This window comes from Gadus morhua, chromosome 12 (assembly GCF_902167405.1).
Source record: "Gadus morhua chromosome 12, gadMor3.0, whole genome shotgun sequence".
Taxonomy (NCBI): Eukaryota; Metazoa; Chordata; class Actinopteri; order Gadiformes; family Gadidae; genus Gadus; species Gadus morhua.
In genome coordinates this window covers 21,794,807-21,813,745 of record NC_044059.1, presented here as the reverse complement: position 1 = coordinate 21,813,745, position 18,939 = coordinate 21,794,807, and the positions used below count along the sequence as shown (strand labels likewise).

At 43.3% G+C, this 18,939-nt stretch overlaps 1 protein-coding gene across 6 annotated transcripts in view; it reads right to left on the bottom strand.

Annotated features, from left to right (window-relative positions):
• ect2 (epithelial cell transforming 2) overlaps positions 1-18,939 on the bottom strand; it is a 39,268-nt gene that overhangs the window by 9,875 nt on the left and 10,454 nt on the right. For all 6 annotated transcript variants that reach the window (XM_030373119.1, XM_030373123.1, XM_030373121.1 and 3 more), the window contains 13 exons: positions 18,181-18,254; positions 15,817-15,947; positions 15,277-15,392; positions 14,903-14,965; positions 13,677-13,896; positions 10,482-10,606; positions 8,258-8,377; positions 6,926-6,994; positions 5,032-5,142; positions 4,740-4,836; positions 4,394-4,475; positions 1,716-1,794; positions 1,010-1,129 (listed from right to left, as the gene is read on the bottom strand). In XM_030373119.1, coding sequence (XP_030228979.1) covers positions 1,010-1,129; positions 1,716-1,794; positions 4,394-4,475; positions 4,740-4,836; positions 5,032-5,142; positions 6,926-6,994; positions 8,258-8,377; positions 10,482-10,606; positions 13,677-13,896; positions 14,903-14,965; positions 15,277-15,392; positions 15,817-15,947; positions 18,181-18,254 — 1,407 coding nt within the window. The remainder of the gene's footprint in view (positions 1-1,009; positions 1,130-1,715; positions 1,795-4,393; positions 4,476-4,739; positions 4,837-5,031; positions 5,143-6,925; positions 6,995-8,257; positions 8,378-10,481; positions 10,607-13,676; positions 13,897-14,902; positions 14,966-15,276; positions 15,393-15,816; positions 15,948-18,180; positions 18,255-18,939) is intronic.

Here is an 18,939-nt window from a genome sequence, read left to right as displayed (position 1 = left end):
TGTGTGCGCGCGCGCGTGCGTGCGTGGTAAAGGGACAGGGGCTTGGTTGGGCTCTATTAATGATCCATTCACAACATGTGCATTCATTCAAATGAGCCACGTTTTGCCTACTCCTTGTTGTTCACTACTTCCTGAACAACAATGAGCCAAGGCCACAGTCTTAAGTACACTCACGCAACCTATTTTAAAGCTGACACAAAAAACACACACAAATGTAACCTTGCAAAAAATGGCTACATGTATGAGAGACAGAATGAACACACTGACACATGCACACACACACCTCATTAGGAGGCGTCACTGACACCTTCGGAATCAGCAAAGCTGCTTTCCCCCTTGTGTTCTCGATTGCCTACCCCGTTTCTAATGCTGCCCCTTCCTTAATTAACACACACACACGCACACACACACACACACACACACCCCCGTGTCAGCAACGATAGATTGCGGCGGCATAAATTATTCACCTTTTCTCGCCAGCCTCTGTCAACAGGAGCTTGCCGGCTCCGTTTTTAAATGAATTTGCACTTGAACAGAGAGGCGCACCGAGAGATTCTCATAATGAGAGCGGAGCGTCTGAAGGAAAGCGACCAAAACTTTTGGAGCCCGTTTCCGAACATGAACCCGTGTCGTTGGAAATAAGATAATGGTGCGGCCCCAAATGAGAGAGAGAGAGAGAGAGAGTGAGTGAGCGGGTGAAGGCTCAATTATGGTTCCACGTAGAAGCAACGCAATGACCACGAAGACGCTTCAACGCAGTTGTAAACCTGTTTTAGTTCTGCGTCGGGTTTTAGTGATCGACCAGATCACAGCCCTCGCTGCTGCATTGCCTCAACGCAAGGTTACAATTTTTGGGAGGCGCATGTCAGGCCCTTGTGGCGGACGTAAGGAGGGACCCCCAGGACGTAATGGTTCCATAAACCGCCTTACGTTGCGTAGACGTGGAACCAAAATCCAGCCTTGAGTGAATGAGTGAGTGGCTGCGTTAATGTACGTGTGTGTATGTTACCTCAAGGCAGTCGTTGAAGAGGAAGAGTGTGACCTGCTCTCCGCGGTCGCAGGGCTGGTCTCCCAGGGCGATTGTCTCCACGCGGTGCACCAGGCTGCGGTGGGACGACAGCAGGTTGGCCTGGCCGGGGGGGGGGGGAGTAGAGGTGAGGAGGGATGGGAGGATATGATTTTTTTTCATTGAGGATCCATTTAGCGACTATGTTTATCCCGGCGATAGATGGATCATGGCAAGTATCCATAAGTATCCAAGTATCCACTCGCCGAAAGGGATGTCTTAAAGTTGTTTGCATCCTCTTAGGAGTAGGACTACGCATTTAACGCAGCAATTTTTTTTTGCAATACAAGATAAGACACTGCCATACTAATGTCTGGCAACCTTCAGTGTGATGTTATGCCTTGAATTTGAGTATGCAACGTTGAGTAGTTATTCCTTCTGGTATAATCTCCTTTTACCGCAGTTGTTTTGCATCAACAAACTCAAAGTTGGCATATTCCGTGCTCGTGTGGCTTAAAATCGACAGCCTTTGTGGAATGATCAAATGTCTGAGGGGGCCTGGAGGAAACTGCTTCAATTACAAACAGGTCCACTCATCCATTAAAAGCCCAGTTCATCTGCGACAAAACATTAAGCTAACAGAGCAGAAGGATTGGAGGGGGAATTCAAAGAATATATAATAGAAGAGCGTTGCAGCGCTTCAACTTACAGGGCAGCCATCGACTTCATACACCACGTCAAAGATCTGCTTCTGGCCCTCTGTTTTCCGCTTGTCCTCATTGATGTGACTACAGACCAGAGCCGGAAGGAAGTAGACCCACAACAATCGTAAAAAACAGAGGATTAAAGAATGGAGGCAGAACAGAGAACAAAGTGATGAGAATGAAAGAGGGGAGAGATGCATTGGCGTGAAAACGCAACGATGCAGAGAGATCAGGGGGGAACGGGGGAGGGGGGTCACTGAATCAATGGTGGACTTTTGTCATTTCATGTTTTTAAAAAACGGGAACTAACCACAAATGCTTTAAATCTGTAAAATAAAACAGATTGAAGCATTCCACTTGGACACAATAGATATGAGCAATATGGAAAAAGGCCAAATATCCTTTTCATTCTGACCTTATATATTGAAATTGGCAGTGACAATATTCATGCTTTTCTCTAATTAATTAATGCTAACCATGTGTATATAGACATAATTGTGTAGAAAAATCCTTACATGATGTAGAAAATACAATAAAAGAGCAGAAACTCTGAAGGGCATATTGATATACTGATAACCTGCCTTTTTTTCCAGGGAAAAAGAGCACATGGTATTAAATAATAAAGGTCAACATTAGAGAAAAAACAGTGGTCTGGAAAACTGGTGGTACACGAACAATGCTATGCAGTTTCACAGTGGGAGTACTGTTTTGGTGCCCGAGGGGCGGATCACACAGAAGAGCATCGCAGCAGACGCAAACGTTTCAAGATCGCAATGCCAGAGTGCTTTCTGAGAACTGTACGGAGCACTTGTGGTGTGGTTGTGTGTGCAAAAGTGCAATTTATTCGGTTTCAAAATAAAAAATGGACTTGACAAAAGCAAAGTCCTTACAATTGCTTTGATATCAGAACAAACTACAGTATTATCGCTACAGCTCATCCTTTACCATCGGAAAACAACGCTTAAATGAGCGTGTTTGGTAATACTTTGGTAATTACCACTTGGTGTGGTAACTGTGCATCTGCTACAAACCAATGCTGTTTTGTTATGCCTGTTGAACGATTTAGTTCAGAGCAAGCAAACATTGAATAACGGATCCTAACCATGCGCCCGATTTGTTGACATGAACTTTCAAATTAAATAGTTTCTAAAACCTTTCATGTTAGAAATGTCAATGATAGGGGTGTTGAAGACTTAATGCTTATGTGAATGGCCATTAATACAAATAAACATCCTGGAATAATCTTCAGCGTCCGTTTCTAATCATTGTGACAAATACTGATTTTATAGGGTTGGCTGCAGTGTCAATGAATTAATTACGAGAATTAACAAAATTGTACCAGAGCCATAATACTTGTCCATGAAAAAAATTACTTGTCGCTGGCAGCCATCTTGGATCAATTCGATGGCTGGGTGAGAAAAGGGGGAGGATGCAGATAACCAAGATGGCCGATAGGCAGTGTTGCCACAGTTACCTTGAAAAAGTAATCTGATTACTAGTTACTCCTTAAAATAGTAACTTACTTACTTTACTGATTGCATGGTTTTAAAAGTAACTAAGTTAGATTACAAGTTACTTTATTAGTTAAATTTAGCTGCGACAACCGGTTTTTTCGGGGTCTTGTTCGCGAGTGAGGGTACTATGGAGCGTGAGATTGGCCGGAGAATCGGAGCAGCGGGGGCGGTATTGCGTTCGCTTTACCGCACCGTTGTAACGAAAAGAGAGCTGAGCCGCAAGGCAAAGCTCTCGATCTACCGGTCGATCTTCGTTCCTATCCTCACCTATGGTCATGAGGGCTGGGTGATGACCGAAAGGACGAGATCGCGGGTACAAGCGGCCGAGATGAGTTTTCTCAGAAGGGTGGCTGGCGTCTCCCTTAGGGATAGGGTGAGAAGCTCAGCCATCCGTGAGGAACTCGGATTAGAGCCGCTGCTCCTTTACTTAGAAAGGAGTCAGCTGAGGTGGTTCGGGCATCTGGTAAGGATGCCCACTGGGCGCCTTCCTTGGGAGGTGTTTCAGGCACGTCCAGTGGGGAGGAGACCTCGGGGAAGACCCAGGACTAGGTGGAGAGATTATATCTCAACACTGGCCTGGGAACGCCTCGGGATCCCCCCGTCAGAGCTGGTCAATATGGCCCGGGAAAGGGAAGTCTGGGGCCCCCTGCTTGAGCTGCTCCCCCCGCGACCCGACCCCGGATAAGCGGATGACGATGAGGATGAGGAACCGGTTTTGCCACTACAATTTTATTAATTTCCCCCGCACGCTTTTCGGGGCGATCACCGGACGCAGCTCCACAAACACACGCACACGCAGCACCGCGCGACTAATTCCGCCGCTAATAACAACTGGTGGCGCGGACTCTGGAGAGTCAAGGTCAACACTCGCCTCTGATAGATTGAAGTCTTTGGAGACTTAGAGACAGTCACAGACACACTACTCCATCGCTCTCAATGCCAATTGGTGATCCGGTAAAAAATTACTAAAAAATAGTAACGCACAGTGACTTTGATGAGTAAATTTAATCTGATTACTGGTTTGGAAATAGTATCGCATTGGATTACTCGTTACTGAAAAAATTGGTCCGAGGCCAGTAACGCGTTACTAAGTAACGCGTTACTAAGTGACGCGTTACTGGCATCACTGCCGGTAGGTGAATGAAGGCCCATTGAGGCACAGAACTCACGTCATGACTTCTTTCAGAGCCTCTATGGCTCTCTCCAGGGTTCTCTTGTCGGGGTTGTCATCCGAGGTGTGCTTCTTTATGTCTGCAGGTGAGTTGAAGAGGTAGAGAAAGAGAGCAAGGGTCCAATAAGTCAAATGGATGGGCTTGCGTAAAACGAACAGGAGGAAACAAATGAAAAGCAAAAGTGACATGATTTTGGTGCCCACAAGTGAAAAAAACTTGTGGGGGGGGGGGTTTGTTTTGAGATAGTGGACCACCTATCCCGCTTTAAATCATGCCAACTGGCAATGAAATGTAATGCATGTATGTGTGAGTCTTGACCGTCGTCGGCGCAGATCTGAGTTACCATTGAGCAGAAGGCCAACACTGGGCAGCCTCTGCACTGGCCTAATGAGAAGCTCGACAAGAGTCTGTCTCCCACACTCTGGCTTGGACTGATTGATCTGCAGACCCACGAGGAGAAGAAGCAGAGAGAACATAACAGCAGTTACAGCGGTGTTCAAAAGGAGGTGGCACAAAATAATCAAAAACAAAATGTGTCACTGCAACACTTCATTTCTCAGAAAAAGCAGATCAGAGATTAACTTTTCCACGTCCAGTGGGTGAGAGCGTGAGCCCAGCCCTACGGAGTCACGTACCTTGAGGAATGCGTGAAAACGTGGCTTCAGCTTCTCACACTTGACGATGGTGTCTTTGCTCATTTCAAAGAAGTTGACGAAGGACGGGTAGGTCTTGAGCATCTCTTTGGACTGAAAGGATGAAACACGGGGGGGTGCATGGTGAGGGGTACGGTTAGCTGCCTTTAGTGGGAACTGTAAGGACCGATACTCAACCTCAACCCTGTGCCTATCCCTCGACCACGCCAGCAAGGTGTGTGTAATGCTACAGAAATGTCGTTAAGTTCTACGAACCCACTACCCGCATCTTGGATGCAGCTGAGGCCCGGAAATACTATTTTCATGACTGGCCTGATAGGATAGTGCAATGCATGTTGTGGTTGTGAATTCTCCCAGCCTTTGGCCGTTCAAGGTTAAACGGTTAGGAGGTTAGAAAGTTGTTCAGCACAACAACAAAGAAGGCCTAACTTTCACAATCTGAAATATTTAGTCAACTTATCAGACTGTAGTGCTCCATCAAGTTAGAATTCTAATCATTTGCCGCTTACAGCGGATAAATGATTGGCTGTCCTATTTTATTATTGCATTCTGTGAAATACACATAAAATATATGTGGAAGACATGTTATTGGTTGAAATGTCAAGCTAGCCAGCAGGGGGAAATAACAAAAGGTGAATAATATAATCATCTCCAGAGGAAATCACACTAATTTGGATGTTAAGTAGCTGCTGCTCAGATCTCTCCAAATCTTAGCCAAACTAATAAATAATATATGTGCAAACAATGAGCAAAGTGATGCTGTCTAACAATTAGCAGTGTGCCCCCTTTTCCTAGTACAACGCTGTGTGGGGAAATCTTTTTACAGTGTAACCTTTCAAAACATCATTACATAATTTACATACTCTACATTTTTTAAGGGTTTTCAGTAAACACACTGCCCAAATAGAATAATACTGAGATAAAAAAGTCCCACAGTCTTCATTCATGACTTAAAGACAGAAACAACAAGACATTAGGGCATAGGCATTTTTGAAAAATGCATGCAGTTCTAAGATATTTACGAGTCCTTCTCACACTGCGTTGGGCTTCTAACCGCCAAACGACATAGCAGTCTATCCTCCGTGAAGTAGTGTAGTGTTTAACACTGTATATAGTACAACAATTTCAATATTATTACCAGATGGTATATTCACAATGGCCAAACTTGCGTTAGTGTGCCACAGTGAATGATGTTTGACCTTGCCAGTTCAACAACAGATTATCATAGCTTTCCTCTGAAAAATATTTCAGAGGTCCCTATAAAGAAAACAGCAGTGTGCCTTATTAAATAGTGAGAGGTAGCTCCAAATATATATATTTTTGATTCGATTCTTGACTCGTGCTTTGTCTGCATTGAGTTGGTATCAAGTTAATGTATCAGTGCATTTCTAAGGCTACAAGTACATAAGTAGTTAGTTTAAGTTTATTTTGTAAATTCAGAGATATCTTCGAAGTTTACAGAAAATAGGTTACTGATTAATATTGCATTACCACTGTTTGGTTGATAGTGCTCACTAAAAGGGCACTAAATGAAACTAACAATCATTTTAAGACCGTATAAAATGGTATTATTCCAAGGTGGGTAAGTAGTCAAACAATAAGGGCCTCACAATTTCCCTGAGGAAAAGCTATCTTCTGACATATAATGTTGGCATTATTAGCAAATGCTATAAACGCAATATATTACGTTAGTTTTTCAGCTGCATATCAAAAGCAATAACAACAAACCGTTCAGAATGTTGTTATTTTAGTTTGCATGATTGCATTAAGACGGTCAACAACACATGTACATACATGATGCAACATCAGTCCACCCTGCCACAATCTGGTGATGACATACAGACAGACAATAATACTACTTAATAAATGTACTCACATATTTGAGGATGATGTTTCCTACGCTCTTGTCCTCTGACCAGTCATTCAATAACTCCTCAAGGTCAGCCTTTAAAAAGGAATGAAATCATCAACAGCCAATAAGTCTTTCAAGATTGGGGCAAAGCCAAAGTTAAATACCATGTAAAAGCCCTTGTTTTCTGATCATCCCTGCTCTATTTTACAATTCCTTTTTATGTTAACCCCCCACTTGGCCCCTTATCTAAAGAAATGGAATGTATAAAGAGAAGCAAACTTGAAACAAAAACCAGACCACACTGGCAGCTGACCCTGTGGGACTCGGGAACAATGATACTGCTCTAATATACCCAACCCAGTAACTTTAAAGATGATTCTAATGCAGAAAAAGGCAGAAATGGAGCATTATTAGTGGTGGACTTTGACGTAAGCCCACAGGCTACTCTAGGAATTATCAGTTTAGCAGAGTACTTAACGGAAGCGCTTGTCCTTTTCCCTTGAAACACAAGTTTGTGCGTGAAAAAGATGCGTGGGCTGATCCATAGTCCACACTTTCCGCGGTCAAACATCAAAAACAATATTTTTAAGGTGTATATTGGGGACGGGGCATGAATGTTTGTGTATTCGTATGGTTTACACACAACCTCTATAACAGCATAAGGTGGGGATTGAGCGGCAATCTCAGTTTTATCCTAGTTTCATTAAAAAAAGTTGAGCGGTTGCGGGCCGCTGGGCTGACTTAAGGCAACGATTTGTTTTGGGCGGTTTGCGAGTGATGCCCACGCAGCACTATAGTAATATATTCACCGATTGGAACTGTACCCATAAAATACATATTTCTCAATTGAAATTGAAAAAAAAAACTACTATACAGAGATTGAATAAATTCATATTAAAGGAGACATATTATGTTGTTTTCCCAACAAGTAAACAGTATTTGAGTTCCAGAACATGTTTTTGCATCGGCGGGGGATTCAACCCAGGGATTGTACTCCCGGAGCATAGCTGCAGGGCTGCCGCCGGGTTCCCCCCGCCGGAGCTGCGAGGTAATATTCAACTGTGCCCCCTTCCTACGTAGGACGGGGCGCCGAAACTGACCCGCTCGTTTGGTAGCTGTAGCTGGTAGCTGGTACTTTCAGAAATCCCAAATCCCATGAAAAGTGTTGTCATAATATGTCCCCTTTAAGTATGTCTTGGCTGTATACAATTCAATAAATATATTTTTGCAAAATAAATATAATGCAATATGAATGCGAAAGAAATATATATATATATATATATATATATATATATATATGAATTATGTTGTTCTACATGCATGCATGTTTTCATGTGTACTTAAAAAAAGACTTACCTTGATCTTTCTGTGAACGTCATAAATGTCGGGGATACTTCCAAATATGGTCTTTATTTCCTCCTGGGCCAGAATCGGGCCCCCTACCTGCCCTTCCTTCTCCAGCGGGATCTTGAAGAGCTGGGAAACAAAAAGATCCAAAAAAATAAAAAGACAAACCACGAGCACACAAAACACACAAACAGATTAATGTCCACGAGTCAACACACAAGGTGCAGCAAGTGTAAAGCTGTTGAAAACAAGCGTCGGCTACGAACACAAACACTTTTCACCCTCTTCAAAGCAACCCGAAGGGACAGGATAGTGTTTTGTTTCATGCATGGACGGATTACAGCCTCAGCTTTAGCAGAGTGAACAAACTTTGCTTTCAGAGCATGTAGGACTCAACAATCAAAGGAGGAGCCTCTTCACTGGTATTTGTGTGACCTTGCTTAGCTTGTATGGAAATATCTTGACAGTGTCACCTTTAGAAATGCTCACAAAGAGACACAGCATATGGCAAGCTACCAAATTTAACGATGATGCATTCAAGTTGCATTCATGCTACCTTAATATGTTTCAACACTTGCATGTTGACACACTAACAAGTGTCAGGCTGTAGAGAGTGCTTTTCATTATCAGAAAGCACAGAAAGCCTGAATCTGAAGGCAAATGCAGTTGCCAAATGCTAAGTGCAGCGTAGAACAACGATAAAGTATCCCAATGCCATAGTGATCAGGAAATATACATTTACAAAATGGTAAAAGGAAGAAAGTACAGACAAAACTATCAACAACAAAACAAATGGACTCTGTACATACAAAGCAATGCAAGTGAATCGGATGGGATTTACTTACTTCACAAGTGTACGTAAAAAAATGATAAATAAATATTCTTGCGCAGCGTATTGTCAAGTAGTATATAGACCGAGAAGGTTGAGGCAGGTTTAGCCATGGCGAGAGGCATGTAGCATTATACTTCTAAATATATGATATCAATTGTGGGTATCAATTGTGGGAAAAATAAATGCATGTGCTTTTTTTGGTCCAAAATAAGTACAAGGTGGTTGGTTGCTAGCTCATTTAAAGATGACTGGCACCGGTATAAAAATGACTGCAGGAGGAAAGCTTAAAAATTGCTTAATGAAGTACTCCATCCTTGCTTTTGGCTGCGTATTTCCACTTGAATAAAAACGAATGCAATGGGATAACGAAATGAAAGAATGACCACAAAACATTCACAAATAGAAGGCCTTTCCCTTTTCATTACCGTCCCTTTTACCTTTAAATGACTAAACCATGAAGGGGCTGGCCTGGTGTTTAATCTGCGCTCCTTCACCACCTTCTCTTTGGTAAATGCCAGACGATTTGAGAGAAGAGAGGAGAGCTGGTATTCAGGTGAATGTTAATGGCGGCCGCTGCGGCAGGGCTAACCTTTCAGTTCAAGACACTAATGAGAGAACAGCCTGCCACGGTTACACTGGGGACGCCGGGCGAAGGGAGGCTGGCTGCTTTGGAGAAGAAGGCTCCGAAGGCTTATGAACTGATGAGTGAGCAAAACGCCTCGCGCGCCTTTGTGTATGAAAAGGTTGTGTTGGAAACGAAATGAATACAGGAGGAGTGGGGGCTGGGCGAGAGAGGGAGCGAGGGGACCGGCAAATGGATTCTAGAAATCCTAGATGAGGTGGAGAAAAGACATTCCGATGGACATGACTTTTTGTTTTATCATGAAAAATAAATCAAAATCGTTTTATAAAGAGTGTGGTTGACGGTAAAGCAATCCAGTGTTATTATGAAGTTGGAGCATAGTTAATTTGATTGATGAATTGGTCATCATACGTACAATATTAGCTACCTATTCTCAAATACATTTGAGAATTGGTAGCTAATATTTCACATATGATGACAAATAATCAATCAAATTAACTCTGATCTCTTGTAGTTACAGTGTCAAAGGTAGGGGCCATATGAACAATAGAGACTGAATAAGGTATAAAAATGTTAGCTCTATAGAGGAGTGAGTGAGATAAAGAGTGAGGGAGGGGGAGAGAACCATGCAAGCTATTTCCTCCCACGCTGGTCACTGGTCAGTTGCTTGGCTTACCACTGGGACCAGGAGATAAGGACACACACAATTGAAAATGTTGCCATGAAAAACCACTGGGCCCAAGCTGGAAGGTGGTAAGAAAATAAATGTTCCACCCTTGAGAGAAAAAAAACACACACACACACACACACACACACACCTTTAGTATGGTATTCAAGATGTCCACGTAGTTGCTCTCGGTCTGATGGAGCTCCTTAGTGACCTGCCACCGAGCAGACTGTTTGGTCAGCATCGGTGTTGAACTCTTGTTGGGCTTGGAACTCTCTGGAAGGATTAGAGGGAGAGATAATGGGAGGATGGAGAGGCATAATTAGTGGTTTCTCATGGTTACAATACTGAACATCTGTTTGTACTTTTTTTTTTTATAATTGGCAAGTGCAGCTGAGCAGGATGCAGGTGTACTGAGCCGAATGTGCCATGTTTTTTAGTTTTACAACTATCGTCTTGACTTGGCATGGAGTTTGCCAGTTAGAAGGGAGTTCTCCTGTAACTCATTTGACAGGTAAACAAACAAAAAGTGTACAATCTGCTCAAGCTGTTACAAGTTAGATTTTCTGCACAGGGACAGTCGACAAAGCCGACGTGAACCAGGGATTTAACCAATCACCCTCCAGCGACCGGACACTCATCTTTCCCTCCAGAGCTACGGCTACATTTCATATACAGCTTGGTTATATCGGTCAGGACATATATAGTATTTATATGGTTTTCTGTGGACCTTTTCACAGGAAAGTGTTTACGATGTTTAACATGACAATTTATTTGGGCTAACCAATAGAAAACAGGGGAAAGATACCAAGCTAGAGAGCAATAAAGAAACAAGTTGACATTGTGCCCCAGGCTCCTCTTTGAGCAACCCCATGTTCAAAATGTTGCCTTGACGCAACATAATTGCTGAACTGAAGGGGGGAATGCATGTTGAGGTTTGACTTGCCCTCATCAAACGGATGTACGATATATAGACTCGGGCTCCCTTCTCGGGAGGCCTTTTAACCGTTATGACTCAAATAACTAAAGAAATGACACGGAAATTACTGTTTTTGGGGTGGAGAGAACACAATGGTTAAATGGATGTATTACTTTATAGAGAAGATCCAATTGATGACGATATCGCTCAATAATTTCCTCTTTAAAAGATGGGGTTATTAAAAAATTGTGATATAGCTGGCCTGTCACAAAGTTGTTAATTACAGATAAAACTGCCAGAAGTATCTAACTCTGTTGAAATTACTATTATAACCTACCCCACGTCTTTGAGATTCCTTTATCAAAGACAAAGTGCTTTGTCCAATTCTTAATTCTAAAGAAAGGTGGATTTGGCGTTCTGGAGAATGGATTGAGCCGTTAGCCCGTAACACCTGGCCCTGCACAGGGGGGCTGTCCTGCTCTGGAGCATTAGGTCAATCCATTACCAGAATTCGATCGTGAGAACCGAGCAAACACGGCCTTTAATTAAACGGAAAGGGAACGAAACAAAGATATTCCGGACATTTTGGAAATACAGGACACCCAGTCAGTCAGTGATGTCCGACACTGGTTTAGGCCCACACTGGTATGGGCCGGCACTGGTTTGGGCCGACACTGGTATGGGCCGACACTGGTATGGGCCGACACTGGTATGGGCCGACACTGGTATGGGCCCTTTTTCTTCTAAAGAAGAACTTGCAAGTTGGCATCCCCAGTTGATTAATGTGAGGAAGTTTATAGCAAATTTAATTTAAAAGTATTTTGATATAGTTACACTTGGAATTACAGGTAATATATTTTTTTGATATGCAGCGTTTGACATGAAATCCTAAGACATCATTACCTTTATTGCTACCTGTTCTTTTCATTGTTATTAAATCACCAACCTGTTATTATAAGTAGGCAGTGCTTTATTACATCTCATTGCCTTGTTACACATTGAAATAGCGGGTGAATACGTAAACCCTTTTGAATACATAGACCCTAACGCCTGCCGAAACATCGTTTGAAGCAACAGACTGTTGGGAGCGCCACCATGGAAAACTACATCCTGGGGGGGGGGGGGGGGGGGGGGGGGGGGGACACTAGAATATTTAATAAATATTATTATCACATCCAGTTAGTTTAAGTCCGTCTCTGTTGGCATTGCCGCTTCTCCAACTGGACGACAGGTGTCAAGTGCTACTGAATATTTGAATAGGGTTCTGGTATCTGAACACAAAAAACTAAGGAAAATTCTGTCGTCACTTGTTTGGCTGGGAAATGTTGACGATTGCCATCATACGGGTACTTCCAATGAAGGACTGACGTGAAACGTTTTTAACGAAATGTAACCTGACGTTTTAAATAAGTAAACAAAAAAATAAAAATGTAATATGGAAAATAATTTAAACATTGATTTGCTGAATACTATCCATGCACATTAATTGGGTGCCAACCTACCACATACACAACATTACCATCCGCAACAGTCTCTTGGTGTGGATCCAGGAATGCACTGAGCTATTGGATGCTCTGGTTCGTCTCTGCCTCTGGCTTTAGCTGTATTGGAGCGATAGTTCCCTGGTACTAGACATGCACCCATGCCTGTTCCCCGTCTGCCTGCTAACCGTGCTTGGCCTCACTCTTCCCCTACTCCTGACTCGCTTCTCAGCCCAATGCCTGCCGCTTATATACTAGCCTCTGGGAAACATGGCACAGTGATAACGCGGCAACATAAATCGTGTAATTCCAAAAGCGAATCATAGGATTTTCGGTTGGTTCTCTCACATGCCACGGTGTTGTGCCATCCAATGCTGATCACTGGATGACCAGCATCTACTCAGGTAGGTGCTGTGCTCTCAGCACCGTAAGCGAACACAGATAGAGTATCTCTCTCTCTCGGCTTTGAGCAGATGGGACTTGTTCCACCTGGCAGGGCTCTGAAGGGAGACAGACCGTAGTGGACTGTGAAGGGTGGTCGGATAAAGACTTCTCTTCATTGCCCATTCTTCCAGCGTCCCGTCACAGGCACGACACGACTTCCGTCTTCTTCCCAGAAGATCTAAAACCTATCCATTTCATCCAGATCTCAAGCCAGGATTTGTGTCGTCGGCCGGTCAAACCTTTACAGAAACCTTGAAAGTGGTCAGAAAAACCCGGGAGTAGAGAGGCACATGAAATGTGCTCTGGACGTTTCAGGGTCATAACCAGTCCGCGACATCTTCCGTTTCGTGACACAGGGCACCCACAACATAGCATATCGATGCTATAAACACCAGCTCCCCCTCATCACCACGGGACCATGACCATGACCCATTAAGGATTCCCTCCTCCTCATCGCCACAGCTCCAGGGTTGGGTAAGGAAGGGGAAGGGAGGGATCGTACCTGCAAGAGTTTTGCAGTTGTCGGGGGTGTTGGAGATGTCCAGCAGGGAGCCCATGGAGTGCTCGGCCGAGGGCCTCTTGCGGGGCGGCGGGAAGGGCGAGATCTCCGTCTGCTTGGTGAGCTGGGCCAGCGTGTCCCGCAGCCGCCGCCGCTTGCGGTTGCTGTTGGGCGTGTTGAGGGAGAGGAGGGACTCCGCCTTCTTCATGGCCGGGCTCTCATCCTGGGGGAGCACAGAAAATAAGAGAAAAGAATTAGAAATATCCGAAAAACTAATAAGAAAAAGAGTGTGCCCTCTCCAGGATTACACATTTGTGTGGCTTCTTCTGTGGCTTTCTTGTGATATAAGAGCACAGCCATTTCGTGTGGTAATTTGGTGAAGGGACTGCATTTTATTTTTTGTTGATTTTCAATGCAGGTCCACTCTTCCGCGTTGCAAATTAGCAATAAAAAAAACCATCGTTATCGGTTTGAGAACATTTTAGCATATCAGAGATGAAGACTCATGTGTCATCCACACTGCGCACAAACAACTGTGTATTCCTCAGCACCCACACTATTCTAACAAGTGGAGGACAGAGACGTTAATAGCCTTTTCCATCCACCATAAAGCTAAGAAAACCTGCGAGTCCCTTGAATGCGCCCCCTCAAGCACTTCAATTTTTTTTAATGGTCCAAAAATCAATTTTTTTTTCATTATTCAGGTGCCCATAAATAAGGCTACTGAAAGACATTGCACCTTTTGTTTTTATTTTTTAAAAGCTTGTTTTGGGTGTCTGTTAAAAAAGCCTTTGTGCCAATTGCCATCGGAGACAAAGCTGAGAGCTCCCAGTCAAGCATGACACACAAGAGACACGTGGCCTCTATTATTAGGGCTCCTTATCCAATCATCGGGATTGACACTGATCAACATGAGGCACTGTTCCGTGTGAACCCACACCCCACAAACACAGATTCCAATCATAAAGAAATGATAAATAAGAAAATGCATTCAACTGACAATCTAGACACATCTTGTCAGTTTCTGAGACATCACTTGGAAGCAGAGATTGCCCTGCGGGGCCGCGTGTGTGTGTGTGTGTGTGTGTGTGTGTGTGTGTGTGTGTGTGTGTGTGTGTGTGTGTGTGTGTGTGTGTGTGTGTGTGTCTACTAGACAGTGTAGCTTGTGTTTGTTATAACTCTTTTGAGGGTTGGTGATGCCCTACATCTGCATCCTAAGTGGCACTCACCTTCTCATAGAAGTACATGGACTCTCCTGCTCGCGCATCCATCTGAATGCTTCCCCAGAACCACTACAAAACAGAAAGACGGGGGAAATGAGAAGTTTTATCCTCCATTGTCAATAAAGTCCCATGATGCGTCGTGAAAATAGGACAGGAATGCTTAGAAAGGCATCCAAGTCGCCTAGCAAGGCATTTTTCCAAGTCTGAGAAAGAAGGTTTTGTTTTTTTTCAAACGTTGAATACGAATTACTAAAATGGCAATATTTTACTGGGAGCACCTTCAATAATTCACAAGCTGGGGATTTTATGGTTAGACCTGACAGACGGGCCACTTATGACGCACATATTGCGAACCAGGTATTAAACAGGGGTCGGCATACCTCCTGCTTGACAACATAGAGTTTCTTAGTGGGCGTGAAGGGCAGCTCCTTCACAGAGTTCTCCTCCACCACCATGTGTGTGCACCGTTCGTCCCCCAGCTCCAGGGAGGTGCCCCCTGCAACAGGACACACACACACACACACACACACACACACACACACACACACACACACACACACACACACACACACACACACACACACACACACACACACACACACACACACACACACACACACACACACACACAGCACCACCGGCATTGAGATGCAATGATGCACGGAATGTATTGTTGTAAAGTCAAGTGATCCAACGGAAAAATAAAAACACATTATGTCGGTTTGAGTGGGTGTGAAGTAAGAAAAGGTTTGTGTTAACAAAATGATTGATACTTTTGCTTGTGCCTTGCAGCATGTTGCACCAGCATCAGGTTCCTATCAGATATACAGCACTCATGGGAAGAAAACCCACTGTTGAGCATACAACCACAACAAAATCACAGCAGCTTTACTCTGTGTGCGTGGTTGTGTGATACGGACCATGTTTGAGGGTCCTCTCCTCCATGTTGGCCTTATCCTCCTCAGAGAAGCCCAGGAAGCTGAGGACACAGTCCTGGAACGGGGGCACTTTGAAATCTGTACGGAACTTCTCGTCGTCGGCTTGGAAAGACCTTTGAAAGCAATTGCCCACACATATTCACTCACTTTTAGAAACAGGGTTATCAAAACTAGTAGGCAAAAATAACTGGTATTTAGATGGGCAATTCGATTTTACTTACTGGATTCCTTTTTTAATTTTAGTGATCACACAGACACACACACACACACACACACACACACACACACACACACACACACACACACACACACACACACACACACACACACACACACACACACACACACACACACACACACACACACACACACACACACACGGGCTGTACTGGAAGAGAATGGTCAAACTCAGATGAGGTTCGTCGTCTCTACTGTAGGCTACAATCATTTGTACTTGTAAACTTGTAAAATTATCATGTATTGCATATTGTCAGTTTTAAAACTAACTTTTCTCCTGCAATGGACTTTGTTTTTTTGAGAGGTTAATAATGTTTGTGCAATGTATTGAAGTGTTGTATATACAGTGTTCCTAACTTTTGGGATATTGATAGGTTTTTGTACTGTATGTATATTTATATGTCTGTGTATTGTTTTTTGTTTTATGTGGACCCCAGGAAGATTAGCGACCACAGCTGTGGAAGCTAATGGGGATCTAAATAATGATAAAGAATAAAGAATAAAGAATTTCACTGACACCGCAGCAGTACCTGAAAAAAAAAACGTCCAAACAGCCGAATACAGCTTTGGCAATCCTTCCAAAAGAGGCCGCTGTATAATATGATGTATTGTTATGCCTTACAGCAGAATGGGTTGGGAGGGGGCAAGTCTGAACTGGAGTAGAATCGCCCCTGCTTCAAATCTGATTTGAATTACCACGTTCTATTCAACAAAGTCATGAACAAGATTAAATTGAGAGATTTCAGGCTGACGATACATTTATTTATATAAAAAGGGAATTATCAGACCTTTGGGGTTGCGGACATTGCAACTATTGTGTAAAAGTAAAGCTCCTTCATGTTTAAGTCTGCTTCAGATTGGAGCCTCAGAGCACGAGTTGCTCGCAATTCATTAAATAAAAAATAAAAGCTTGAGTTGCTTTGTAAAAACTGAACAACGTAGGCAGGAGAGATTACAAAGACCTTTAGTCTGAGAGCTCTATGGCCACACGGTCATTAGTATGAACTAGGGCTGCAACGATACGCGTATCAAACCGAAAATCGCGATACTCAAAGCCACGAAACTGTCTCACGGTGTGAGAAGGCAGAAGCGCGATACGCCCTTTCTAACTCTGCGGTCAAATTGTCCGATTGAAATTTGCTAATAATTTGTCTAAATAATAGTCTGCTGACAGCGCCCCCTCCTATCGATGCCGTAAGTATGTGACTGCAATCATCCGTGGCTACGGAGGATCGCATTTCTCCACAGCCGTCGAAGTGCTCATATGCGATATGAACGACATTTATCCAGAGGGGGCCTGTGTGATCCTGTCTCTAGTGTTTTGTGTGATTTGACTGGCAGTTTGTCTGCTTGTAGGTCGGAATGAAGCGGCCACCGATTATTGATTGGATGGGTACTTTATTCTACCGGACTCGTTCGCTTCTTCACTAGACACACGCGCTACCGCTCGCTCTCCTCGCTCGTCCACTCACTCGCTGACGTCACTCACACACGCATACGCACATTGCCATTCTGGCGCACACACATATGCTACTCGTAACGCCTCGTTATTGCGACGTTCATGACATTCAGGTTTTTCTCCATCTATTGAAAGTTAGGCTATTAAACATGTTGCATTCTATACGGCCTGATTATGTCATTATTTAAGCTACATAGCCTAATAAGAAGTGCTAATAAGGATATTTGACTAAACCAACCAAACAGTTGAAAAAAGCATCCTCCCACACGTTATTTCTTTATTCATTTAGCTATACTTTAATAGTATTCTTTCTGTTCAAATCTGTTCAGTGTTCCAAATTATTTGTTATTGAATGTTACATTAAGTTAATTGGTATAAGTGTTGTTTAAATAAAATGCTTTTTAAATTTCAAAAAATCGTGTGATGTATCGAACCGTGGGTCAAAAATCGTGATACAAACCGAATCGTGAGTTTGTGTATCGTTACAGCCCTAGTATGAACGTACTAGTACTCAATCTTCCACACATGAAACGGAGGACAACGAATCACAACCATCCTGGTCGAGTATTACCGGAATTGTGCCCAGTGTATTCATACTGAAACAATGCCACTCACTCATAGACAGACTCTACTGTGAACTTTTAACTTACACATAGTCCCTGCTGTCCCAGGCCTTGCGTATCCAGGACGGGGTGAGGATGGGAGTCCCCATGCATACTGCCAACTGAAAGAAACACGTTCAGGGGAATAAGATAGTGACACACATCTATACGTTTATGACACATTTATCGATTATTACATAAATTACATTCCCTGCACGACGTTATGGCAGATATTAAATAATAATAAAAAAAGATGAGTCATGCATCCGAACAACTCCAAAACTTTCATGGTGGGCAAAAGGCCAAGGCTCAAAACAGGCCCACTGTACCGTTGGACATTATTTTTAAAGTGGGCAGAGCGTTTTTAAAATCAGATTTTTTTCCAAATGTTTTTATGCCTTTTCTAGGCGTCCAGGCTTCAGTATAGCCCCTTTTAATGTGTTTGTGCATGCCAGTAGTGCTGCTCTGAAATGCCATAGACATTTTGCACAGATAGAGAAAGACGAGAGAATTATCAACAGACTATATAAAAAAAACGAGTGAGAGAGCGAGAGAGAGAGAGGAAGACAAGCTAGTATTGTCAACAGACGGAAAAACAGCACAGCACACAAGTATAAAAATGTGCTATTGTCTAACTTAAAAAGATGTTCAAATCACTTCACAGCGAGTACTTTCAGTGAAACGATACCTCCCCAGTCAGTCTCAACGGTCCCCGGTCGGGCTGCGACTCACATTCACAAAAAGAATATGGATACAAACTGGCTTTCGCTTAAGGTGTAAAAAATGTGATAAAATATCTGCATTATT